Source organism: Pristis pectinata, chromosome 12, assembly GCF_009764475.1.
Source record: "Pristis pectinata isolate sPriPec2 chromosome 12, sPriPec2.1.pri, whole genome shotgun sequence".
Lineage (NCBI taxonomy): Eukaryota > Metazoa > Chordata > Chondrichthyes > Rhinopristiformes > Pristidae > Pristis > Pristis pectinata.
The window spans coordinates 1,252,554-1,279,415 of NC_067416.1; the positions used below are offsets into that span (position 1 = coordinate 1,252,554).

Consider the following 26,862-nt stretch of genomic DNA (forward strand, 5'->3'; position numbering starts at 1 on the left):
TGAATTTGCCAGCTGACTTTGGGAGGCCCTTAGGAGTATGAGCTGGGGCCTCAACTCTTCACTATTAATTGTTTAGGTGACAAGATGGAGCAAAGTATGCAAGTTTACCAAAGTCATTAAAATAGGCAGAAACATAATTTGCATAGGTGAAACATAAAAAGAACAAAGATTTTGTGCTTGTAATGGAGGCAAAATGATCAGTGTTCATCATCATTACAGGCCCTCCCCAGGTTATTGGCAGCGTTCTGTTCCTGAGAACTGTTCATTACCCAAACAGTTCACAAGTCAGAAATGTGGCCATGAACTGAGTTCCCAGGTGGCAGGAGATGCCTGCAGTCCCACAGCAGCCAGCAAATCCATCCTGCCAGTCTCCTGAACACTCCCTCGTTATGTACGGGCTCTACATAAGTTGGGCATTCGTAAACTGGGGAGGACCTGTTCACCAGTCTGCTTTTAATCCTGTTTTGCTAGAGTGTTCCTAGAAAATGGGCTGCATTGCATCTCTAACGTGAAGCTGCATCATTGTCAAGAAACACAAGGTGGACAAAAAATGTGTTGATATAATTCCCTGAGAGTGAATTTTATTCACTCTCTCAAATTTTTGGGTAATGATTTGTTAAAGGTGAATTTCCATAGCCTGAATAACTGTAATGTGGGGGGGGGGGGGGGGGGGTCATCTGCACTCTCTTGTGCTTCTATCATCGGATGTTCAGTTTCCCTTAAACAATGTCTGGAAGCAACTAATGGTACAAACTCCTGACACGGGTCTGGAAAATTTCCTTTGAAGTCAGCTCAGATGGCCATCGTTTCACCCCTGATCACCAAATGCAAGCTGTTAGATAGCAAATGGATTTCAATGAAGGCAGTGCAGATAAGGTTGTTCACTTTGGATCTAACAAGGATGGATCTGAGCATTTTATTTTATTCTCTAACTGCCCTAAAATTCCTCTCTCAATCCCAGCAACTGTCCAATTACAGAGCCTACAATACAGTAATAGCGCATGGTATGTGACCCCTCCTGTGTACACCACAGGAGCCTCCCTACCCTTTTACTTCTGCCCTGCCTACCCCTCCATCCCACTGTTTTTTTACCTCCTGTTTGGACTCTTGTGGTGGACATTGGCATTTTAACTGGGTACATCATCTTCCTCTATTTCTGGAAGATGTGGCAAGGTGTTTTATAAACACAGTTTTCCCTTTCTATTCCAGCCATGCTGTGTCAGTTCTTGGAAAGAGCTGACCCACGGTCCACTGTCTCTCACCTCAAATGCACTAAGTTTTCCATTCAAAGTATTTATACAATTTCTCTGAAGCCAAGTGTACCCTTCTACCTGTGCCATGGGATCAGATGTTTGTGCATTACCTCTGGTAGGTTCAGATGAGGTGGGTTCTGACCTGTGTGTCTTTTAAGCTCACTGCTCTAACAACCAACACTACTTCAGTTTCTACTCACTGGTCATTCCCTGGACATGTTGCCTCTCACTGATGGAGATGCGCTGTTCTTTCAACAGTTGATCCATCACCTTGATTTCCCGCTTTAGCTGTGAAATCTGCTTCTCCAGTTTTTTGATGTCGTCTCCTTTCTGGAGAATAACTTTGTCATGAAACTGCAGAAGGTAAAGTACAAAGTGACAAACATTGATGATACTTTGGGGAAACTTTAGCAGGCACGGTAGTGTAGCGGTTAGCATAATGCTTTACAGCACCAGCGACCCAGGTTCAAATCCGGCCACTGTCTGTAAGGAGTTTGTACGTTCTCCCTGTGACTGCGTGGGTTTCCTCCGGGTGCTCTGGTTTCCTCCCACATTCCAAAGATGTGCAGGTTAGGAAGTTGTGGACATGATATGTTGGTGCCAGAAGCGTGGCGACACTTGGGCTGACCCCAGAACATGACGCAAAAGGATGTATTTCACTGTGTGTTTCGACTTTATATCTAATCTTTAGGAATCCGGCTGAGTATGTTTACTACTTGGGAAATATCTTCACAGAGTCACACAGCAGGAAACAGGTCCTTTGGCCCACAGACTTGTGCCCCATATCATTCTCATTTTTATTCTCCCCACATTCCCATCAACTCCCTCCCCCCTCCCCTTCTCCCTGCCCCACCCCAAACAGCAGACTCTACCACTCACCTACATGCTGAAAATTTACTGCAGCTTATTAACCTGCCAACCCAATATCCTTAGGATGTTGGATGAAACCGGAGGGAAACCCACACACTCACTGGCAGAACTTGCAAATGCCATGCATACAGCATGGGAACGGGCCCTTTGGCCCACAATGTCTGCACCGAACACAATGTCGAATTAAGCCAAATCTCTTCTGCATGTACATGATCCATACCCCTCCACTCTCTGTAAATCAGAGTCAGGTTTATGTAGTGAACCTTGTTGTTTTGCAGCAGCAGTGCAATGCAAAGACATAAAATTACTATAAATGCCAAAATAAATAGCGCAAAAAAAAGTAATAATGAGGTAATGTTCATGGACCATTCAGAAATCTGATGGCGGAGGGGAAGAAGTTGTTCCTAAATCACTGAGTGTGGGTCTTCAGGCTCCTGTATCTCATCCCCAATGGTAGTAACTCGAAGAGGACATGTCCTGGATAGTGAGGGTCCTTAGTGATGGATGCTGCCTTCTTGAGGCACCACCCCTTGAAGACACCCTCGATGGTGGGGAGGGTTGTGCCCATAATGAAGCTGGCTGAGTCTACAACCCTCTGCAGCCTCTTGCGATCCTGTGCATTGGAGCCTTCACACCAGGCAGTGATGCAACCAGTCAGAGTGCTCTCCATCAGTTACTGAGACTTCTTCCATTTATTCCAGCAAAGATCGTGGGTATTAATGGTTAGGCCATTTCAGTTAATGTGTGTTTGGAGTCACATACAGGCCAGAGTGGGGCAGGATGGCCGAGTGCCTTCCTGAACAATAACACTCACTGTAGGATTGCGAATAGACATCGCGCATCAGCTGTATCCAGACTCCTGCATGTGGGTGAGGCTGGGCCAAGGGGCACTGCCTGATACCTTAGAGGAAACTGTAGCTTTGCATATAGTTGACTACAAGTTTTACTGTTTTTAACTGTTACCGGGATTGGAGGGCTGGATAGGCTGGGGATTTTTTACCCTGGAGTATGGGAGGCTGAGGGGCGACTTTATTGAGGTTTATAAAATCATGAGGGCGATAGATAAAGTGAATGGCCACCGTCCTTTTCCCAAGGTAGAGGAGTCTAAAACTAGAGGGCATAGATTTTAGATGAGAGGGGAAAAGATTTAAAGGGGACCTGAGAGGCAATTCTTTCCACACACGGGGTGGTGGGTGTATGGAATGAGCTGTAAGGTGGCAGAAGTGGGTACAATTACAACATATAAAAAGACGTTCGGATAGTTACAGAGGTTTAGAGGGATATGGGTCAAATGCAGGCAAACAGGTCTGGCTCAGGAAGGTAATTTGGTTGGCATAGACGAGTTGGGCCAAATGGCTGTTCTGTGCTGTAAAACTCTATGACACTATTTTCCTACCACTTTTGGCAAGTTCCAGAAATCATTTAGTACTGAAAATGGTTAAGGTTAGGTTTCTATGTCTTGTGGTTCAGAGTTTTACATTGGTATCAAGCTGCTTTGTGGTGAGCTTTTGATTTGCTGTGTACATACAGACAACATTTTATATGGGGACAAAGCATGGAATTGTTTCAACTGGACTGATCTTTGAAAGAACCAAACTAAAATGACAGTCTGAACTGCAACGTTCCATGGGAGTTTCTCTCGAATTTGCCATTGAACCTTGTTGGTTTGTTTTCGTGGCCCAAGTTTTGGGGTCTCCCTCCTACAGGTGAAATTGTTTAGAACAAAGAACATAGAACAGTACAGCACAGAACAGGCCCTTCGGCCCACAATGTTGTGCCGACATAGCTAATCCCTCCCACCTACAGAATGTCCATATCCCTCCATTTTCCTCTCATTCATGTGCCCATCCAAGCCCCTCTTAAAAGCCCCCAATGAATTTGCCTCCACCACCCTATCAGGCAACGCATTCCAGGCATCCACTACTCCCTCTGTGAAAAACATTCTGAACCTCCCCCCTCTCACCTTAGATGCATGCCCTCTGGTATTGGCTCGCTCAGTAATGGGAAAAAGATATTGCTTGTCCACCCTATCTCTGCCCCTCATAATTTTACATACTTCCAACAGATCACCCCTTAGCCTCCACCGCTCCAGAGAAAAGATCCCAAGTTTGTCCAGCCTCTCCTGATAGCACATGCCCTCTAATCCAGGCAACATCCTAGTAAACCTCCTCTGCACCCTTTCTAAAGCCTCGACATCCTTCCTATAGTGAGGTGACCAGAACTGCACGCAATACTCTAAATGTGGCCTAACCAGAGTTCTATAGAGATGCATCATAACTTCTTGTTTATATTCAATCTGAGATCTGGGCATCAGTGGCAAGCCTAATTGCTCTGACTGAGTGGTTTGCCATGACATTTCAGGGTTGCCCACACTGATGGGTCTGGAGTAGGGTGTAGACCAAACTGGGTAAGGACAGCAGATTTCCTCCCCTGTAGTAGGGTTTTCACAACAATCCACCAGCTTTGGAGGTCATCATTATGAACAAATAGTTTTTTTTTAAAGTTTTCTAACTGAATTGAACTTCCACAGTTGCTGTGCTTAGATTTGACCTCTGGATCATTGGTCCAGATCCTGGGATTACTGGTGCACTAACTTAACTGCTAACCTACCACTATCCCTGCATCTGTGTCATAATTTATCAAACCTCAGGCTTCTCTTTATGGGTCACCCAGATGTGTTTATATATACTGTACATAAAAAAACTTATCCCCTCAGATGCCCTGTGTTGAAGTTGTTCAGCACCTCCCCAATGGAGGAGCCTTGGTTAAAGTTGTCCTGCTGGAGGTTTTAGTATCAACCCCACTCCATCCCACCCTCAATCCAGAAACTGCCTTCGGAGAGACTGAGAGCAGATTTAATATAAAGGTACTGTTTCATTTACCGTCTCCTGTCCTTCCACTGACTGTTCCATTACCATTATGTGTTGATTGACTCGAGCCTCATAATTATCCTCTCTTAGATACTAGGAGACAATAAGATAGATGATGTTAGGTATGTATGTGTTAGGTAAACAGGCTGTTTGTTGAGCGTTCAGCTATCCCACCGGCTCAACGATGCCGAAAGCCAAATCCATTTGTCCTGGAGCCCAACACCTCAGATTTCAATGTCCAGGCCCTAGGATCCTGGTCCCAACTGGCTGAGTTTCCCTAACGAGAGCATCTCCCTGTTCCCCGGGTGCCCCCCACCATTGGGGGAAGGAAGGTCCCTGTTCCCCGGGCCACCCCCACTGTTGGGGTAAGGAAGGTCCCCTGTTCCCCAGGCCCCCCTGTCAGGTGAATGTTCCCACATGTCCAGGGCTCCCTGTTGGGTGAAGGTCCCTGTTCCCCAGGCACCCCCCCCCCCCCCCCCCCCTCCGGTGAACGCTCCCACGTCCAGGGATCCCCAATGGGTGAAGGTCCCCATTCTCTGGCAACCCCCCGCTCCCAGTCAGGTGAACATTCCCACATGTCCAGGGCTCCCCGATGGGTGAAGGTCCCCATTCCCTGGGCCCCCGTCAGGTGAACATTCCCACACGTTCAGGGCTCCCCAGTTCCTGAGGTTCCTCAGTTCCGAGCCACATGTTACCATTTGTGCCTGTTTGGTGATCCTGAATTTGAGGATGTCACGGATCTTGTTGTGCAAGTCATCCATCTGCATCAGCATCTTCTTGTACTCCCACTCCAACTGGACAATTCCTTTCTTGAAGTCCTTGCATTCCACCATAATCGCCACTTTCTTTTCTCCTAATAGCTGGACACCAATAAACATTGGTCACACTTGAATCCCAGCCACACCTATCAGTCACATAGCCCATTTGCTTTTCTCTCCCCCACCCCCTTCACTGGCAGAGATTGGGCTACTGGCTGTCTGTTCCTCTGTGAATTGGTCCCAACCCCACCTCATCTATGGATCCATCCTTCATGTCACATTGGTTTTCTGCCAATCACCTTCATCCAGTGCCCTCCGATAATTAACCACTCCACCAATGGGAACAGTTTCTCTCCATCTGGAAATATGAAGTATAAACAGAAAACGCTCAGCTGGTCAGGAAGCATCTGTGGAGAGGGAAACACTATTAACTTTTCAGATTGGTAGATGCTACCTGACCTGCTTTATATTTATAGCATTTGTGTGTCTCTCTCTGAACACTCTGTTCATACCATTCATGATTATACTTACCCCATCAGATCCCCTTGTAACCTCCCCTGTTCTACAGAGAACCACCCCAGCTTCTCCAGTCTATGTACATAACCAATGTCCCTCATCCCTGGAATAAATTTAGTTCACCTGTTCTGTACTCTCCTTCCCTGGACTGAGCACAACACTCCAATTGTGGCTAAATCAATGTTTATAAAGGTCCATCATAACATCCTTCCATGGGCTTCAATCTTGATGAGAAACCTAGTATTTATCAAGTTTTATACATCTCTCCAACTGCATTTCACTCATTGAACCTATTGCTTCATCAAAAAAACTATCGTTAGTTACACATAATGTACCTTTAACAAATTTGAGCTGGCATTCCTTAATTGCTTCGCATGTCCAAGCAACTGCTAATTCTGCCCTTGATTACCAATTCTAAAAGTTTCCTGATTGCCAAAGTTAAACAGGTGGCTCTGTAGTTGTCGGGTTTACCCTTGCACACTTGTTCAATACAGGTGCATCATTTGCAGTTCTCCAGCCCTTGGGCACTATCCTGATATCTACAAATCCTGAAAGATTAAAGCCAATGTCTCCACAATTATCACCTTCCCTTCCCTCAGGAACCTTGGATGCATCAGGAGATTTCTCCATAGCTAACCCTTCTATTGCTGCTGCTGGAAATCTAAAGATTAGAAAATGCTGCAAACATCCAACAACGCTGCCTGACCCGCTGAGTGTTTTCAGTATTCTCTCTTTTTATTTTATATTTTCTGCATTTATAGTTTATTTTCTATTTTTGGAATGCTTAATCTTTATTTGATCAAGGATTAAAGTGTAATATAGTAAGCTTTAACAAGATTTGATAGGAGAGAGAGAAACTATTTCCTGGGGTGAAGTCCAGAGCAAGGGGGCAGATCGTGGCAATTGGAGCCTGGGTGTTCAGGCATCCTGACACAAAGGGCACTGGAAATCTGGGACAGCTAAAAATCAAATAAGCTGAGAATGCTGGAAATCTAAAATAAAAACAGAAAATGCTGGAACTACTCAGCAGGCCAGGTAGCATGTGTGGGAAGGGGAATGGAGTTTAACATTTTGGTTTGAAACATTAGCTGCAGCCTGACCTGTTGAGTATAAACAGGGACTGAGGGTCAATCAGAAATTCTAAAACCATGACTGACAGATTTTTTATGGCAAGAGAATTAAGGAAATGGAACTGGGGTGGAGTGAGTGAGCCAAAGGTCAGCAGTGATCTGACAGAGGTGGGCAGAGCTGAACAGTCTCCTCCTGTTCTAATGGATGCCTCTGGAAAGATTTCCAGCAGATTGGTCAGGTATATGGATGGTCTTCATGGCTCTGCTAATGGCCAATCAGCAGGAGGCACTGGAGAGCAGCTTTACCTCCCCACACTGCTCCCTGACTGTTCCCTTCACACAAGCTGCTCAGATGGTGGGCATTCTGTGGTTCTGTTTAAACCATCTCTCTCTAGCAGGGCAGGCACTCTGCAGTGGGTCTGTGGGCTTGCTGGCCCCTCACCTGAATGGTGTTGTTCAGATCCTCCACGACGCCCTTGTGCAGGAGGATGGAGCTGGAATAGTCGGAGATGAAGTCGTCACTCTGCACCTCCACCTGGCCTTGCTTCAACACCAGTTGTAGCATCAGATTCAGCTGGAACTGTGACTTGATCTCGCGCAGACTGCTCAGGGAGAGGAGTGGAGAGAGGTTTATCCTGGCATTGAGACCACGAGTCTACAACAGGTGCCAACAGCTTCTGCCCGATCAGTTCCCCTTAATATCTTGAAAACTTCATTCCCATCCCCAAACCTAAATTCCAGGAAACACAACTCCTGTTTGCAGTTTCTGCACTGCACGGTCACCTGGGATTATGGGCAACACAGTGGTACAGCGGTTGTGGCCCTAGCTCACTCAACCTATCCTCATAAGACATACTCTCCAATCCAGGCAGCATCCTGGTAAATCTCCTCTGCACTCTCTCTAAAGCTTCCACAGTCTTCCTATAATGAAGCGACCAGAACTGAACACAATACTCCGTGTGGTCTGACCAGAGTTCTGTAGAGCTGCAATGTCACCTCGCGGCTCTTGAACTCAGTCCCCCTAGAAGGAGAGAGGGAGCAGTTATAAAGGGGATCTGAGTGGAAAGTCTCTACACACAGAGAGGCTGATATCTGGAACTGCTGCCAGAGGTGGTGGTGGAGGAATCGGATACATTCACTGTGTTTGGCATATAGACAAATGTCTAGACAGGCAGGGCAGAGAAGGACACGGTCCTAATGCAAGCAAATAGGTTAGTGTAGATGGGCAAAAAGGTCAGCATGGACTTGGTGGGCAGAAGGGCCTGTTTCTGTGTGTATGACCATGACTAAGTGTTGACCCTCGCCCTGCCCCCTTCCCACCACAGGCAGTGTTCATGATCACTCTTTCTCTGGAGTGGAGTGTGGTGACACTGACTTGTTGATGGCTTGTATGTAATTGCTGATCATCTGGTTGCAGTGCTCATCCTCGTCAATCCTCTTCTGCAAGAAAGTCTGCATCTCAGCCAGGGTCACAGCCTTCAGCTTCACCTGAGAAGGGAGCAGAGAGAACAAATACCGATGGACTGACCAGGTCTACATGGAAATAGCAGGTAACCAGGAGCAAATAAACAAGGGCTTGGGCTTGTGAAAGAGCAGCACGAATCTGGTTCCAGCAGCAGCTGCCAATGCTGTGGCTTCAGTCCAGTGGGACCAGGCAGTGCTGCAAGTCAGGGAGCAGTGTCAGTGGGAGGGGTAGGGTTACTGACTGGATCCCGAGGCACTAGCAGCACAGGACAACTGTCACGCCATTGCTGTTGTGAATCTGATGTGCCTGGTGCGTGTCTTCCATTCTCGACTGCTGGCCTCAGCATTGACAGATGTACTGGAGTGGTGGACAGGAAGATGAGATCATGTGCATCAGTCAGCAAATACAAGCGCCAGCAAATCAGTAAATGGTGCCGCCAGGGTCGGGGGGAAACAACCAGCCCATCCCAACGTTCTGTGAGATCGGAGGTCCCATGTTGTTACGTGCACACCAGGTGGTAGATAAACTATCCAGTGGCTACTCCAGTGATAGAATTATAAATCAGTGTTTACCTTTGGCAGAGCATGGGGGGAGATGGAGAGGAGAGCAGAAGATGTACGGCAGAATGTGTGGGAGCTGGCGGGGAGACAAACATTTTAATGGCAAGCAGAATGAAACAATGCCACACTTTACTGGGGCAGTTACACAGAAAACAGGTGGTTTTACAATTTAATAAAGAAATTTGAATAAATGCCATTTAGACATTAAATGCCATAACTCGTTGGTGAGTTAATGAAAAGTATGGGTACTTGTGTATTGGATGGTGGCCAATTTGAATCTTAACTCCATCTATTTGTGCTGAATTGCGGTAGTATAGTTGTTAGCGTAACGCTATTACAGCGCCAGTGACCCGGGTTCAAATCCGGCTGCTGTCTGTAGGGAGTTTGTACGTTCTCCCCGTGTCTGCGTGGGTTTCCTCCAGATGCTCCGGTTTCCTCCCACATTCCAAAGACCTACGGGTTAGTAAGTTGTGGGCGTGCTATGTTGGTGCCGGAAGCGTGGCGACACTTGCGGGCTGCCCCCAGAACACTCGACGCAAAAGATGCATTTCACTGTGTGTTTCGATGTACATGTGACTAATAAAGAAATCATATCTTATTTACACTGGCCTTATTGTCCTTAAAACCTGCATCTGGAATTCAATCAACCCTTGACAATAGAGAGTTCCGGCTCTGGAGAGAATAAGTTGCTGGCTTCAGGATACAAGGAGAGGGGGAATGGGACTGATGGGATTGTCCTGCTGAGAGTCAGCAAGGATCCGATGGGCCGAATAGCCTCGTGTGTCACACTGAGTAAGGAAGATTTCTTTTGGAACGGGAGCACACTGTCTCCGCGGGCACCCTGTCTGAGTTCCGCGCTCGGTGGGCCCCTTGGGATCGCGTGTGACGTAGACGGTTCCAATGTGATTCTGATCTGAAGAGTTGTGTGTTGCGGTAGCGGGTGTAGTGTTGCGTGTGTTTTGCGGGTATTAGTTTGCTTAGTTGTTTCTTTCTGTATTAGATGTACAGTATTTGATATTGGTTGTTTATTGTAGAGCTTTTAGCGAATAAACGTTTTGTAAAAAAAGGAAGATTTCTGACATCACCTTCAAATACGAAGCTGTGATGTTACTTGTCTTCCTCCTTGTTCCAAACGGAGGATATCATTCCTTCCGATTAAAGCATTCCTTCCTATTGAGCCTATTAAATCCTTTGGATGTAATTACATCACCCTGTAATTTTCCACATTTAACAGTTTATGGAGCCCCATCTGATAATTTAGTCCCTTTGATGTGAATGTACAGGTGAACCTGCAAAAACATCCTGCAGGTGGTTGTGTGTGAAGCAGTTCTGGTTACGAATGAGCCCGTTGGAATGCCAGTGATATCTACTCTCCTACTGGCACTGGGGCGTTTCCCTGACTGCTTTGTGGGGAGTGTGCTGCTGACACTCAGCTGGGAACTTGGGGAGCCGCTGGCCTGGATTGGAGCTCTTCCTGAGAGCATGCAGTATATCTGGCACGAGGGAGCTCCAGCCCTGGAAAATGTCAGATCAAACACTTGGGTAAAAAATTAGAAAAGCAGAGTATTGTTTTAAATGTTGAGGGACAAAAGTGGGACTGAATCACTGAAAGTTTACATACAGGAACGGCAATTAGAAAGGTAAACAGAACATTGGTCTTTATTGCAAGAGGACTTGGATACAAGAGTAGAGATGCCTAGCTCCAGTTACTGTAAAACTCCAATAATCTGCTATCCAGCTATTCAGAATGACGGTTCAGCACATGGATCACTAGCTGATGTCTGCTACACTCACTTTCAACTCTGAGTCTCCAGATCCCACGGTCTCCAAACCAACCACAGCCCTGTTTCCTGCACGCTCTTTAAACTTACTGGATTAACTGGGAAATCTATTATCATACTCTGTAAATTTTAAAAAAAGGTGAATTTAAACTTTGTTGGAATATAACTGGAAATAATATCCAGTGGTACAGAAAACCTACTTGTCTTGAATGCGCTGTATTTAAGCCCCGGTGTCACCACATCTGGAATATCACACAGCCAGAGAGTCGGTCGTACAGCACAGAAACAGGCCCTTTGGCCCACTGCGTCCATGCTGACCTCTCTCTCCATTAACATAAATCTCATTTGCCTGCATTAGTTCCGTGCCCTCCCGGGCCTCACCTTTATAAGTGCCTTCCTAAATGTCTCTTAAACGTACTGAATGTATCTGACTCCTCCACTTCCTCTGACAGCAGGCTCCAGATATCAACCACACCAGTTTAAAAAAAACTTTCCCCACAAATCTCCTTTTAAGCTCCTTCTTCTCACCTTAAAACCATGCCCTCTTGTTTTTGATACCCCTACCATGCGTAAAAAGATCCTCACCGCCTCCCCTATCTATGCCTCCTATAGTCTTATACACTTCTATCAAGTCACGCCTCAGCCTCCTTCAGGGTAAACCAGCCCAGCCTGTCCAATCTCTGCCCAGAACTAACGTCCTCCAATCCACACGACATCCTGTCATCTCCTCTGCACTCTCTCCAGCGCAGTCACATCCTTCCTACAGTGTGGTGACCAGAACCACACACCGTGCTCCAAGTGCGGTCTGACCAGTGTTTTGTAAAGTTGCAACATAACGTCCCAACTCATATTCTGTGCCCCGATCTAAGAAGGCTAGCATGCCATGTGCCTTCTTCACAAACCTGGCTAACTGTTGCTGCTTTCAGGGGACCAAGGACTTGAGGCCCAAGCTCCCTCAGTTCATCAACATTCCTTAGTGCCCTGCCATTAACTGCTTATTTCCTACCCTGTTTCACCTCCCAAAATGCATCACCTCTCACTTTCTGGGATTAAATCCTGTCTGCTGAAACTCTGCCCAGTTTATAAATTCCTGTCTGGTCTGTATTCCTGCTGTAGCCTCAGACAACCTTCCTTGCTATCCGCTACACCAAACTTCCATAACATCAACAAACTTAGTAATCATTTCTCCGACACTCAATCCAAGTTGTCAATCTATATCACATAAAGGGTCCCAGCACGAATCCTGGTGGTATACCACTGGTCACAGCCTTCCAATCAGAAAAGAATCCTTTAACCACAAGCCTCCTATCCAATTTTAAATAAGATAAGGTATCTTTATTAGTCACACGGACATTGAAACACACAGTGAAACGCATCGTTTGCGTAGTGTGTTCTGGGGGCAGCCTGCAAGTGTCACCACGCTTCACCAACATAGCATGCCCTCAACTTCCTAACCTGTACGTCTTTGGAATGTGGGAGGAAACCGGAGCACCCAGAGGAAACCCACACAGACACGGGGAGAACGTATGAACTCCTTACAGACAGCGGCCGGAATTGAACCCGGGTCTCTGGCGCTGTAATAGCGTTATGCTAACCACTACACCACCGTGTGCCTTAACTTTCTGGATCAGCCTAATATGCGGAAGCTTGTTAAATGGCTTATTGAGGGCATCATGTACAGATCTGGTCTCCCTCCCTACTTGATACAGAGGGAATACAATAAGGGTTCACTAGAGTTTATTCCTGGGATGGTGGGTTTGTTGTGTGAGACTGGAGACTGGAGCTACTTGAGAGTTTAGAAGAACGAGATGTGATCTTACAAAATATATGAAATTCTGACTGGACTGACAGGGTGAGTGCAGGGAGGTTGTTTCCCTTGGCTGTGTTGTCTACAACCAGAGGTCATGGTCTCAGAGTAAGGGCTTGGTCAGTCAGGACCCAGAGGTGCTGAATCTTTGGAGTTCTCCAGTCAGGAGCTGGGGGTTCAGTCACTGTATGCAAGACACAGGTCAATAGATTCTGTTGTTCAGGGAGATATTGCAGGGGACAATGGCCTACTTCTGATGACAGACAAACCCTCACCTGATGTTCGCTCTCTATCTTCATCCGTCTGATGGCACAGAAGCGCTCCCACACCGTGTAGTCCAGGGGCTCAGGCTTGAAGCGAATTGAATCTAAATCGTCCATGGCAGCCAGCAGATGGGCGTATCCTTCACTGGCCAACTCAGACCGGTCACCAAAAGGGTTGGCTGTCGCCACCTGGGCTCTCTTCATTTGCACCCTACCCACAGCAAGACAAGTGCACAATAGGTCCCTGGCTCAGAGATGCAAACAAGCGCCCCTCTCCACAGCCCTAGTCTGACACAGAGAACAACACTCGCACACGTGGAGCCCAGGGCCCACACACGGAGAGTTGGACCCACACATACGTGGAGCCCAGGGCCCACACACGGAGAGTTGGACCCACACATACGTGGAGCCCAGGGCCCACACACGGAGAGTTGGACCCACACATACGTGGAGCCCAGGGCCCACACACGGAGAGTTGGACCACACATACGTGGAGCCCAGGACGCAGCAGGCTGCTGCATCTGAGTCTGGAGTGTGTGGCCAGAGCAGGAACGAACGTTGCAGGGAGTGGAGACAGCTGCTTGGTTTCAGTTGGTATCTGAGCCACTGCAAACTGTCAGGGTCAGTCAGGGCAGGGAGTAAGGAATGAGTGGATCAATGGTTGGTGTGGGAGAAATGATTTCCATTCATGGGGCATTGGTGTCAGTACTGGGGAAGAGGGCTGTTCCACTGGGACAGGCTTCACTTGGCTGCCTGTTCCAGCTTTTAGATTCAAAAACGTCGTGTCGAAGACATCACCATCGAGTGTGTCAGTGTGGGGGTGGTGCAGCGGTCGGCGGGGGGGTGGTGCAGCGGTCGGTGTGGGGGTGGTGCAGCGGTCGGTGTGGGGGTGTGGTGCAGCGGTCGGCGGGGGGGGTGCGGTGCAGCGGTCGGCGGGGGGGTGCGGTGCAGCGGTCGGCGGGGGGGTGGTGCAGCGGTCGGCGTGGGGGTACGGTGCAGCGGTCGGCGTGGGGGTGGTGCAGCGGTCGGTGTGGGGGTGGTGCAGCGGTCGGTGTGGGGATGTGGTGCAGCGGTCGGTGTGGGGATGCGGTGCAGCGGTCGGTGTGGGGATGCGGTGCAGCGGTCGGTGTGAGGGTGGTGCAGCGGTCGGTGTGAGGGTGGTGCAGCGGTCAGTGTGGGGTGCAGTGCAGCGTCCGTGTGTTAGCACGGTGCTGGGTGTTGGCGCAGGGTGTTACACCCGGCTGTGAGTGAGGTACAGTCGCTGGTGCTGCCATTCACTGGCAGACGGTGGAGTACTGCTGTTGCTGCTCGGCGGTCCGGTGCTGCCGTGTACTCACTTGGGTCTGCGCTTGTACAATTTGTAGAGCTGGTCGACCAGTGCAGCGTTGACATCAAAAAATTCCTTCCGAAACCCACGGTCCAGGAGCTGAAGGGAAGCAGATGGAACACATTGTGTTAGAGGCTGTGGGAAGTGAGGGACAGGCTGGATTTGGGGAAGGGAGAGAGGGGAGTTGGGGGAGAGGCCGGACCTCATCACCATCCACCCCGATCCCGGTACCGCGTACCCCCTGCCCCGATTCCGGTACAGTGTACCCCACCCAGGTCCCAAGCCGTGACCCTCTGTGCTTTACCCTGTCTTCAGCCACCAGGTCATTGTAGGCCTCTTGGAACTGCTCGACCATCAGCCGGGTGTCCTGCACACACTGGGCCTTCACACCCTGACGGTGAGAGGAGGGAAGAGAGTTACTTCTGCGACAGGTCATTACTTGGCAGGCTGCAGTATTCCGTCCTCACCCACTCCTGGATCAGTCCCACTGAAGACTGATCCGGACAATGGCCCAGTGTCCTAGGCCAAGGTCTCTTGCTGCGGGGGAGCTTGTGAATTCACCCTGAGTCGGGGTGGGGGTGGGGGTGGGGGGGAGCCTGCAGGAGATGGTGGGACAGCCCAGGAGAGTCACAAACCAGCTGAGTAAAGAGTTTAGGAAGAAGGGAGTGGAGGCTTGTGTACATGAATGAAACAGGATGGGGAAAAGATGATGGTGCTCTTGTGGAGATTAAACTTGCCATGTAGACGGTGTTAGGCAGTTAAATGTCACTATTTAATACACAGAAACTCAGCCTGTAGGGAGTTAAGTCTGAGATAAGATGCAAAACACTCTGCTGCCCCTGGTCAGACCAACAGCATGTGTGGGGGAGCGAGCACAACACGGGATGCTCAGTGAGGCCATCGCCACAGACTGAGTGTGGATCAAACAGGATGTGTGTCCAGTGGCAGTGAATGATACTGGTGGGCAGTGGCTTGTAATGGGGTTGAAATAGATGTACGTTAATGGAGAGAGACTGGATCTGTATTGTGATGGCAGCAAATGAAGTGAGCCTGAATTAGCACTGGAACATTGGGCAATGGATGGGACCAGCTGTCCCGTGCGAGTGGGACAAGGGCATATCTGGGACTCGAGTCTATTGCTATCATACCACTGAATCCTTCTGCTTGGCCAGCAGGTAGTGTAGTTCAGCGTTCCGGTTCTGTAACTCTTCCTCTATTTGCAGCGAGAACACCAGGTTGCAGATCTTCAGCTCTTCCTGTAGGTGAGGTGCCAGTTAGTCACTAACACACCAATCCCTTCCACGCCTGCGAGGCGGGGCTTGGGTGGGCTCACCTCCGACACAGCAGGTGTGGGCCGACTCCACAAGTACATACAGTACTTTAAGGCCTGTTCCATCCTCTGTCTCTCTACAGTAACCTACTGGCCCTCATACATCAGTGTTGGCACAAAACAAAGCTCCCTCTACACCACGCCATCAGGGCAGGGCAGGGACAGGATGGGACATATTGGGTTAGGCATGAAGCTCCATCTATTCTAGGGCTTTCCAGGGTAAATCTGGGGCTGATGTTCCCCTTGCTGGGTTGTCTAGCACCAGGGGTCAGAGTAGCTAATTAAAGGGTTGCCCATTCCGGACTGAGATGAGAGATTTCTTCAGCCAGAGGGTGGTGAATCTGTGGGATTGTCTGCACTGGAGGCTCAGTCGTTGAGTGTGTTCAAACCTATATTGATCAATATTTAGATTTAATGAATCAAATGGAAGGGATGCTGGTCAACAATCAGCCATGGTCTTATTGAAAGGTAGAACAGGCACAAGGGGCTGAATGGCCTACCTCTGCTTCTATCATAAAAACATCAGAACCTCAGAAACAGGAGCAAGAGGAGGCCATCTGGCCCATTGAGCCTGTTCCACCATTCAATCAGATCATGGCTGATCTGGCCGTGGACTCAAATCCACTTACCTGCCTCTCCCCCATAACCCTTAATTCCCCTACCACGCAAAAATCTATCTAACTGTCTTAAATGGATTTAGTGAGGTAGCCTGGGCAGAGAATTCCACAGATTCACTGCTCTCTGGGAAGCTGTTCCCCTCATCTTCGTCCACTCCCCCGAAGCTTAAGGCCATGTCCCCTAGTTCTAGTCTTGCCTACCAGTGGAAACAACCATCCAGCCTCTATCTTATCTCTCCCTTTCATCATTTTATGTTTCTATAAGACCCCCTCTCATTCCTCTGAATTCCAGCAAGTGCAGTGCCAGGTGACTCACTCTCTCCTCATAGGTGAACCCCCTCATCTCTGGAATCAACCTGTTGAACCTCCTCTGCACTGCCTCCAAAGCCAGCATATCTTTCCTCAAGTAAGGAGATCAGAACTGCACGCAGTACTCCAGGTGTGGCCTCACCAGTACCCTGTACAGTTGCAGCATTACCTCCCTGCTCTTAAATTCAATCCCTCCAGCAATGAAGGCCAACGTTCCATTTGCCTTCTTGATAACCTGTTGCACCTGCAAACCAATCTTTTGCGATTCATGCACAAGCCCTCCCAAGTCCCTCTGCACAACAGCATGCTGCAATCTTTCACCACCTAAGTAATAATCTGATCTATTTTTCCTTCCAAAGTGGATGACCTCACATATACCAACATTGTGCTCCATCTGCCAGACCCTTGCTCACTCGATCAGCCTATCTGTATCACTCTTTTACATACAACATTTTGTCAATTTGGCTTCACCTGCCATTGACATAACTAGGTACGCACATGGTCGCCTGTCTGGATGTGATGTTACTGGGTGAATGTGTGTCCTGGATACAGAGCTAGTGGATGAGGCTCGTGGTGGAGAAAAAGGATTCTGAGGGATTACCTGGTAGATAATCATTTCCGTTCTCACTTTCTTTTCAAAGAGTTTGTTGATGATGTCGTCGAAACCATGTGTTGTTTCTGTGATGGCAGCCTGCAGTTTCCTGAGTTCAGACTCCAGCGTCTGTAAAACAGCCAAGAAATCACATCTGCTTCACCAGGACCAACACACACACGCTTCCCAATATCATGTATGCTTCATACGCTGCCCAAACATGCACACTTACATGGAAACATGCACATGCTTCCCAAGCACACACATAACATACAACTTACTCACACACATGCACTGCTTGTATACATGTGTACACATGTGTGCGTGCGCACACACACACACACACACACAGGCCTGCATGCAATGATTTAGAATTAGAGCCTGATCTAATCAATTTTCATGCATCCTCTCTTGAGGTGTTGAGCTCCATCTCCCTAAAAATCAGGTCAGATTGGGGGTGAGTAAGAGAGGCTGGAGCTTAATACAATTCCATACCATTTGGAACATCTGCCTCTGTCCCCATCCTCCACTCCCTTGGCCCAGCTGAACTCTCTTCCCAAACTTCCTTCACACCATCTCTGAATTCGTGTTCCTGAGAGCCAACCCATGCTCTCTCAGGCCTGTACTCAACACCTCTCTGGACTCCATATTATCCGATATTCTCAATAGGTTCCTCCCCTCCTTTTACATTCTTTTTACTAATTACAGCTTCCTTTACCACTAGATCTGCACCATCAACAAACTGGAGTGTCTGACAGTCCTTGGATTCTAAACAGTTGAGATCCAAAGTACTGCTGTATGACCTTTGATTAATCCTTTATCCATATCCTCCAATCCACGGGCCCTCATTTTGTGCAATAACTTTTCACATGCCCTCCTGCTGAATACTGAAAGCCCACACACAGTGTCATCCACTGGCATCCCTTGTCTATTCTAACGTTTCTCCAGCCAATTTGTTAAACACACACTGGATCCATCCAAAGCCACCCTTCTTGGACCATGTCCTGTTCACCCAGAGGTCCTGTGCTAGCTGCCCTACACTGGTCTCCTTTGCAATGCCTCGATGTTAAATTCCCTCCGTCCCATCCCTGCAAACTCCTCCAGCATCAGAACTGACCTTTCTGTCACAACTGATAACTCGGATGTGACGTTTTATTTGGTAATGTTGCTGTGAGGCACCTTTGAATGTTTTTTTTTGCTGTTAAAGTTGCAAGGTGGGGGGCAACATTCTGTGATGAATTCTACACCTAGAACACTGCCTAACGTACCGTCCCAGCCTTGCTGTTCTCCGTGGCAGGTGGACCAGGTGGGGTACCAACTATTTCAGACCCTCCCTTCTGCCTGTGCCTCGGTTACCTTCTTGTACTTGTCTTTCTCCTCACTCAGCACCTGTTCCTTGATGGTGTACTCTTTGGCCTGTTTGATTTGCTCCTCGTTCCATTCGTATTCCGGCAAGTTCATGAAATATGGGACAGGAAGTTCCTAAAAAGAAGCAGCACAAGAGATGACTAGCAACCCACAAAATATCTAACGGGACCCCAGTCTCCAGTTCCTCCTCATCAACTTCCTGCATTCCCTCAAGGTTCATTTTAATTTCCCCACACTGCAGAGCAAAAGCCATCACAAGGGCAGTGTGCTCCTATCACTGGTGGAACGTGGATATTGTTGGCAATGCTGGCAGTTACTGTCACCGAACAGAGGAGCTGACCACACGTGTCTCTGGAGCCACACACAGGCCAGACTGACAAAGCACATCAGAATCCCCAGCCTGAAGGACATGATCAGCTTCATGACAGACGAGAGATGTTTTTAAATTCCCGACTGATGTAATTACTTGAATTGAAATTCTCCAGGTGCTGTGGAGGGGTGGGGGTGGTGTTCAGACTCGCATCACTGGGTCAGTGGTCCAGACCTTTACTGTTAGCCATTAATATAACTGATGTGCACCACTGTGGTTTGGTGGGCGACACTCTCACCCTGGAGTACATATGTCAAGGGGTTAAGGCTCACTCCACACCAGTGGACATAATTCAGACTAATCTTCCCAATGCAGTGTTAAAGAACTGCTGCTGCTTTCAGAGAGACTGTACTGAGGGATCGATGTATGTCACAGAGATAGTCTTAAGGGTCTCTTTGTTGCTTAAGGAGCAGTACTGAGGGAGTGCCTCATTGTGGGAGGGGCAGTACTGAGGGAAGGGTGGTACTGAGGGAGTGCCTCATTGTGGGAGGGGCAGTACTGAGGGAGCACTGCACTGTGGGAGGGCCAAAAGTGAGTGAGTTGTGCAGATTTGGAGGGGTAACAGGTTTGAGTTTTTACCCAAATTGATTGTGTGGAACAGCTCAAAGGGTAGATGCCCCTCTGATCCTATCCCTCTTTAGCAAAACCATGAAACTTTTATTTCTCTGAGAACTCAGAATCGTGAAATATTTCATTAAATGCTTACCCATGTTAAACTATGGCAAATATCTGAATCTAATTTCTACTCAGAGAGGCTTCTGACAGTGGCCTCGTTTAGACTGACATGTTCCTCTTGAACTGAATCAAACCCTGATATTGTGATTACTTTTTTGCTGGATGCTTATTATAAGATTACTAATTAACCTTGCCTTATTGAACGGTAAGGTCTAAAATACTCTCTTCCCTCATTGGTGCTGACATCTTGCTCCAGTACCTGGCCCAAACGCCTTCTATTAACTTCACCTCCAGACGAGTTTTGCCAGTTTGACTTGTGTCCCATCATTACAATGTGATTTCACTTCTTGACTAATTCTCTCCTTGATTGCTGCTGTTAGAGGCCTGTGTTTTAATCCCTTGTTATCTCTTCTCGGCACCCATACCGATTCTACCAGCGGTCTGGGTCAAGAATCACCCTCAGTACTGTCCATGTTTTATCGCTGGTAACTCTCACCTTCCTTTTCCATTTCTCTCTCCTTTCTAAATGTAAATTAACTTGGAATATTTAATTACCAATTGCCACGCATTACATCTTCCACCCCCTCCACCCCCACATTCCCCTCTCACCTAGACTCACCTCTATCACCTGAACTCACCTCTCACCTGCACTCACCTGTCCCCTGCCTGCGTGTGCTCCTCCCCCTCCACCCGCCTTCTTAGTCTGACTTCTGCCCTCTTCTTTTCCAGTCCCGATGAAGGGTCTCGACCCAAAACATCAACTGTTTATTTCCCTCCAGAGATGCTGCCTGACCTGCTGAGTCCTCCAGCACTTTTTGTGTATTGCTCCAGATTTCAGCATCTGCAGAATCTGTTGTGTGCCATGCAACCACTTCTCTATTGGGCTAAATCCATTTATCTGTGTTTACATCACTGACTTGTCTAACTTGCTGTGAGTGCTTCACATCAGGTATTATATCTTCAGCTTTCATACCCTATCTCCTCGGTTTGACCTTGTTTACACCATTACTGATGAACTCACTCCTTCCACACTGCTATTTTGATCAATAGCCTTGGCTTTTTCCTTTGAATCTGTAACCTTTCCTCTGTCCTGCACCCTTTGTTTTAAACCCTATCTGTAGGCATTTTATCCCATTAGTTCCATTGCTGGCAGTTCTGGGTAACTGTGCACACAGGAGGTTTGACAATGACAGAAAACTGCTGATATTCGTACCAGTTTCAGAATGTCTGATTTCTTTGCCTCAAGGACTCCTCCCATCATGTCGTTCAGAGCACGCTCACGCCAGTTGTTAGCCTAGGGAAAGAGTGAAGGAGGATCAGAGGTACAATGAATAAGCAGGGAACATTCAGTAATACGGGCAAGAATCTCCTTCCAATGCATAGTTCTTCATCTGAAAACTTGGGAGCTGACAGCATACCCAGGTTAGAATACTATTAACCCCGACTGTGCCAACTCAATCCTGGGATAGATTGCATCCAGACAGGCGGATGCAATCACAACAGGCAGCAAGAGGAGTGCTAATGTTTCAGGATACCTCAAAGTTCTGAGCTGTACACACCCAGAACCATAATCTGTTTAATCTTTAACTGGCCACTTTCCATTCCCATTAAGGGTATCAGCTGATCTGTGTTTCAGCAACAGCTCCTCTACACCCAGTGCCTGTGATTCACTGTTGGCACCTGCAGGGTCCGTGTATATTTGTCTCAGTGTCAGTGTGTGTGTGTGCATGCTGCCAGCCCCTGTACCTGTACAATACAGAGTGGGTAAAAGAATGATCGACTCCTGCCTGATACTGTGTGTGTGTGTGTGTGTGTGTGTGTGTGTGTGTGTGTGTGTGTGTGTGTGTGTGTGTGTGTGTGTGTGTGTGTGTGTGTGTGTGTGTGTGTGTGTGTGTGTGTGTGTGTGTGTGTGTGTGCGCGCGCGCGCGCTTCTATATGTGTGGAATAAACAGCAGAGGAGAGACCAGGGTTTGCTTTACAGTGGGCATTGATGGGGGTGGGAATCCTGTCTATAATTTCGAGCAGTGGAGTTCAGCAATGAGGTACCTTGGCAGCCAATATTCGCAACTGCTCTGCCCTGTACTCCTCCTCAAGCTTCTGCTTCTGTTCCGGTGTGAGGAACCTTTCAGCTGTGATCTGAAGCCAAAGAGATAAAAATAAGGTAAAGCACAAAACTGTGGACACTGGAAATCTGAAATAAAAACAGTAAATGTTAGAAATTCTCAGCCAGTCAGGCAGCATCTGCGGAGAGAGTATCAGAGTTAATGTCTCAGTTCCATGAGCCTTCATCAGAATGGTCTGATAGTTAATGTTTCAGATCGATGTATTACTATATTTTGGTCTTCACGGATGCTGCCTGACCAGTTCTATCTCTAGCAATTTTTACTTTTTGTGTATTAGATTGTTGGATCTGCTTCAAACCTTCACCAGTTCGGTGAGCAGACAGACCAACACTGCCACTTCTTGACCTACAGCGTCGCAGACAGCTACAGCGATGACAACTCACTGAAACTGCAGGAGAAGCAGGACATGGTCTGTGGAGAGACAAGCAGCCCAAGGAAGGCAGCACTGCCAGGAACAGAGGAAGACGAGACTATTCAGCTCTGCCAATCCATTTGGCACCTACTGAGATCACAGGTGATCTGTGCATCAACATCACCTTTCACCTTGGATCCATAGCCCTTAATCCCAAAGTCAAAGTCGGTTTATTATCTCATGCACAGCTGCATGGATGCACAGGTGCAATGAACAATTTATTTACAGCAGCATCACAGGCACATAGCATCAGATTAGATCCACAACTAAATCCAGTAATCCTGGATGTGAAATCATCAGTGGACCCCCAATCACAGCTTTCTGTGGAGGAGGTTTACCTAGTTCCTCTCCCCCTCTATGGGTGAATGCCCCTGACATTGCCCGAGTGGACTGATCCTTGTTCTGAATTCCCCACTCTGGGGAAAATGGTTTCTCTCCATATGAAGAACGTAGGACAGAGACTGTGTGCAGAGGAAGAGTCTGCATATGGGTGAAAAGGGCAGGGTGTGCAGGAGCAGTGTACGAGGCAGGAGCAGTGTGTACAAAGGCTGGGTGTTCAGGGGAGGGGTCACTCTGGGGGAAGAGTTAGGCAACGTCTGTGAAGGAACAGTGTACGGGCGAAAGGGTCAGTGTGCAGGGGAAGGGTCAGTGGATGCTGGTTCCGCTGTCGGCTCAGGCCACAGCGAGCTCCCCACACCAGCCACACATGTGGTGCAGAGTGGAGGGAGCAGAGAAATGCCCGACCGTCTCACAGTTACCTCCAAGTCCTGCACCACAAAATCTCGCTCTGGCTTCTCATTGTTGCTCATCGTGGGCACCCAGATATCCTCATTCATATCCAGCTGCATCATGACCTCCTTGATACGCACGTTTCTGTCGTTCACTCGGGAGATCTCCACCTCCTTTTGCTTATAGGTTGCATCAAACTCCTTGTTGAACTCGATCTTGATGTTGTAAATCACGTCCTTGAATCACAGGATGTAGTGATGAAACTTCAGGAGTGATCAGTAATCGAGGTTTGTTGTAGACACAGTGAGGCCAGTAATTTCTCAGCCCACCACACTGGCACAGGGTGAAGCTTGGACCCGTGGAGGGAACGTGGTGTGGGAGCCAGGAACCGGGGACACAGCTTTTTCCGCAGCTGCTATTTAATCTCAAGGTCCCTTGATTCAGGCCAAGCCTGCTGGAGCTGTGCAGCTTACTGCATGAGGCACTCCTGCAGAGGAGGCACTGCTCACTCCCAGCTCAGCCTGGGTGTGGAGTTCTTTCATTCACTCAGAGTGTGGACAGTGACGGTGCTTGGTGCCCACCCTGTGGCCCATGACTGGGAGACCTGCCAGGGTAGTTGAGAATTAAGGCGTTAAGAATTAATTACATTGCTGGAGTCACATGGAAGCCAGAGGACCAGAGATGACAATCTGTTGACAACGTTTGAACAGGGAACTTGCGTTGTATTTACTGCTGGCTCTGCAGGACTCAAGGACTGAGTGAGCATAGAACACTACAGCACAGCACAGGCCCTTCGGCCCACAATGTTGTGCCGACATTTTATCCTGCTCTACAATCTATCTAACCCTTCCCTCCCACATAGCCCCCCATTTCTCTATCATTCATGTAGCTATCTAAGAGTCTCTTATATGTCCCCAGTGTATCTGCCTCCACCACCTCTGACAGCAGTGTGTTCCACGCACCCACCACTCTCTGTGTAAAAAATTTACTTCTAACATCCCCCTTATACCTTCGTCCAATCACCTTAAAATTATTCTCCCTCGTGTTAGCCATTTTCACCCTGCGAAAAAGTCTCTGACTGTCCACTCGATCTATGACTCTTATCATCTTGTGCACCTCTACCAGGTCACCTCTCATCCTCCTTCTCTCCAAAGAGAAAAGCCCTAGCTCACTCAACATGAGGATAGGTTCTCTCTAATCGTGCTCTCCAATCCAGGCAGCATCCTGGTAAATCTCCTCTGCACCCTCTCTAAAGCTTCCACATCCTTCCTATAGTGAGGCGACCAGAACACTTGACTCCTGAGGGATCTATGGACATAGACCCCAAGATCCCTCTGTTCCTCCACACTGCTAAGAGTCCTGCCATTAACCTTGTATTCTGCCTTCAAATTCGATCTTCCAAAGTGTATCACTTAACACTTTTCCGGGTTGAACTCCATCTGCCGCTTCTCAGCCCAGCTCTGCATCCTATCATTGTCCTGTTGTAATCTACAGCAACCTTCTACACTATCCACAACACCACCAACCTTCATGTCATCTGCAAACTTACTAACCCATCCTCATCGGAGTGCTGCAGTATTTTGGAGGGGACCAGGCACACAGGACAACTGCAGAACTGTGGGTGTTGGAAAGGGTTGGTGCCTAGGTTCACTGTAGGTGGTGGTTCCTGCTTTATCTAACCTCAGCTCAGCTCAGTGTCTGACACACACCCAGCAGACCTCTGCTTTCTACACACATTCTGTCTAAATCTGTACACTAACATGAGCCTCAAGTCTGCCAAAGTTGATGGCAATGAGGTCAAGGTTCAAACAGGGTGACCGGAGCATCTGTAAAGCTCATCACAGATACTTCTGGTTCCTTTTGGGTGCTGCTATCCCACATAGACACACTAGCCTCGCGTTAGCCACTGTATCCCAGGCTGCAGAGTGGGAGAGGGGCCAGGGTGTGGGGATAACTCCTTCGGTAATTGCTGCACTAATGTATTCCCGTGCTAAATGCTAGAGGCACCTCTGTGAGCAGTGACCACACTCAGCAGGATTTGCAATGGGTGAAACCAGAGGGAAGCAGAGTCACCGTCACCAGAGGACAGGCCTGCAGTGGGGGGTGAAGGGGGAGAAACGGTGTCAACAGTGGTGATGTAGACTCCACCTGTGGGAGTTTTGTGTAAGTCTCTGTCAGTGTTACTCAGCTTGGTTACTCCGAGAGAATCTCCCAAACCCACCATCTCTGCCACCGAGGAGAACAAGGGCAGCAGGTGTAGAGAACACCAGCTTCTCCTCCAAAGCAGCACACCATCCTATGTGGGAAATATATCGCTGGTCCTTCATTGCCACTGGGACTCCCTCCCCAACAGCACTGTGGGAGCTCCTGCAGTGTTTCCAGAAGGTGGCTCACCCTCACCTCCTCGAGGACAATTGATGGGCAGCAAACACTGGCCTTGCCAGTGATGCCTGGTAAATGGATAGAAAATGTCTTCCCATGACAGAGAAACTGTTACAAAGACCAAACTGTGATCTGAGCAGCAGAAAACAAGACACAGTGACAACTTGGCCCATCATGGTCTTGTTCCAAGATGATGTGGAATGCAGTCTGCTCTAATCCTGCTGCGTTCCATGTGGATTCTCGGAACATCAATGGCTCACATCAGTGGATAAACCAGCCTGAAGCAGTGTGCAACAGAAGGACAATGGGTTTGCACTGGATCTGTTCTACTTGCTTTGCTCACCTGCAAGAGGATGATCTGATTAATCTTCTCATCCTTCGTGTGCAGCTCTAACTGTTTGTGCAGGTATGGGTTCAGCACACCGGACTGGGATGTCAGGCTGCCCTTCAGGGCCGTGTTCTCTTCCTCCCTTGAGTCTTCTTCCTCTGTCTCCTCCTCTTCTTTCTCCTCCTTCTTCCGTGGCGTCTCCACAATGTCTTTTCGAGCCTTCAAGTAGAATGAGGATAGAGCCCCGTTACTACCGCACGGACCCTCAGGCTGTTTGTGGTTTTGTCTGTTCCTGACTCTAAGCAACAAGAGACTCATCTCATCCTCTCTTCTCACCATAGTTCTCCACTGATGAGAAGGCAGCAGTGCCCAGACTATTGACAAGCTTCTGCTCTCTCTTCTGAGAGTGTTATGATATTAATGCAGGATACATGGCCCTGCACTTGATTAGTTAGTGCCATGCCACATTAGCTGCAGTGACTTTGACAGTGCCCATTAGAAATGTCTCAGCTCAGCTGTCACAGGACTGCAGCGTTTTCCAAGTATTACCTACAAGACCCCAATCAGAGCACAGTGTCTTTCAGCTACGCTTTCCCTGTGCTGTTCAATATGTTTAACCCACTCTGTATCATATGCATTGATTGGTCTTCAACAGTCCCCTGTGGGAACATCGTGTCTCAGCAACCCTTCGTATTCTTCTACCTCATCTTAAAATCCTCATTTTTGATTGCAAATCCTGCTATGTTTCCTTGTCTCCCATTTCCTTATGACATTGGAGGAGGTCATTTGGCCCATCATGTTTATACTGGCTCTCAGAATAATCCCATATATCCCACTCCACAACCATTTTCCTGTAATCTATTCCCACACTCATGCCTATTGACAGCAGCCCCCCCCCCCCCCCCCCCCCCCACCATACCACCTACCTACTTTAGGGGTAATTAACAGCAGCCAATTAACCTAGCAAGCTGCATGACTTTGGGATGTAGGAGGAAACTGGAGCACCCAGGGTAAACCCATGTGGTCACAGAGAAGAGCTGTGAATTCCACATGGATAGCACCAGGGTCAGCTCACCAGGATATAGCA

At 48.2% G+C, this 26,862-nt stretch overlaps 1 protein-coding gene across 1 annotated transcript in view; it reads right to left on the reverse strand.

Annotated features, from left to right (window-relative positions):
- The window catches only part of cfap43 (cilia and flagella associated protein 43), a 28,716-nt gene that overhangs the window by 869 nt on the left and 985 nt on the right, over window positions 1-26,862 (reverse strand). Inside the window, exons 3-17 of the mRNA XM_052027663.1 lie at window positions 25,791-26,073; window positions 23,095-23,301; window positions 21,848-21,937; window positions 21,015-21,095; window positions 18,745-18,870; window positions 17,398-17,517; window positions 15,689-15,796; window positions 14,845-14,931; window positions 14,551-14,639; window positions 13,226-13,424; window positions 8,713-8,825; window positions 7,780-7,939; window positions 5,689-5,853; window positions 5,006-5,086; window positions 1,454-1,607 (exon numbers count right to left, since the gene is read on the reverse strand). Coding sequence (XP_051883623.1) covers window positions 1,454-1,607; window positions 5,006-5,086; window positions 5,689-5,853; window positions 7,780-7,939; window positions 8,713-8,825; window positions 13,226-13,424; window positions 14,551-14,639; window positions 14,845-14,931; window positions 15,689-15,796; window positions 17,398-17,517; window positions 18,745-18,870; window positions 21,015-21,095; window positions 21,848-21,937; window positions 23,095-23,301; window positions 25,791-26,073 — 2,063 coding nt within the window. The remainder of the gene's footprint in view (window positions 1-1,453; window positions 1,608-5,005; window positions 5,087-5,688; window positions 5,854-7,779; window positions 7,940-8,712; window positions 8,826-13,225; window positions 13,425-14,550; window positions 14,640-14,844; window positions 14,932-15,688; window positions 15,797-17,397; window positions 17,518-18,744; window positions 18,871-21,014; window positions 21,096-21,847; window positions 21,938-23,094; window positions 23,302-25,790; window positions 26,074-26,862) is intronic.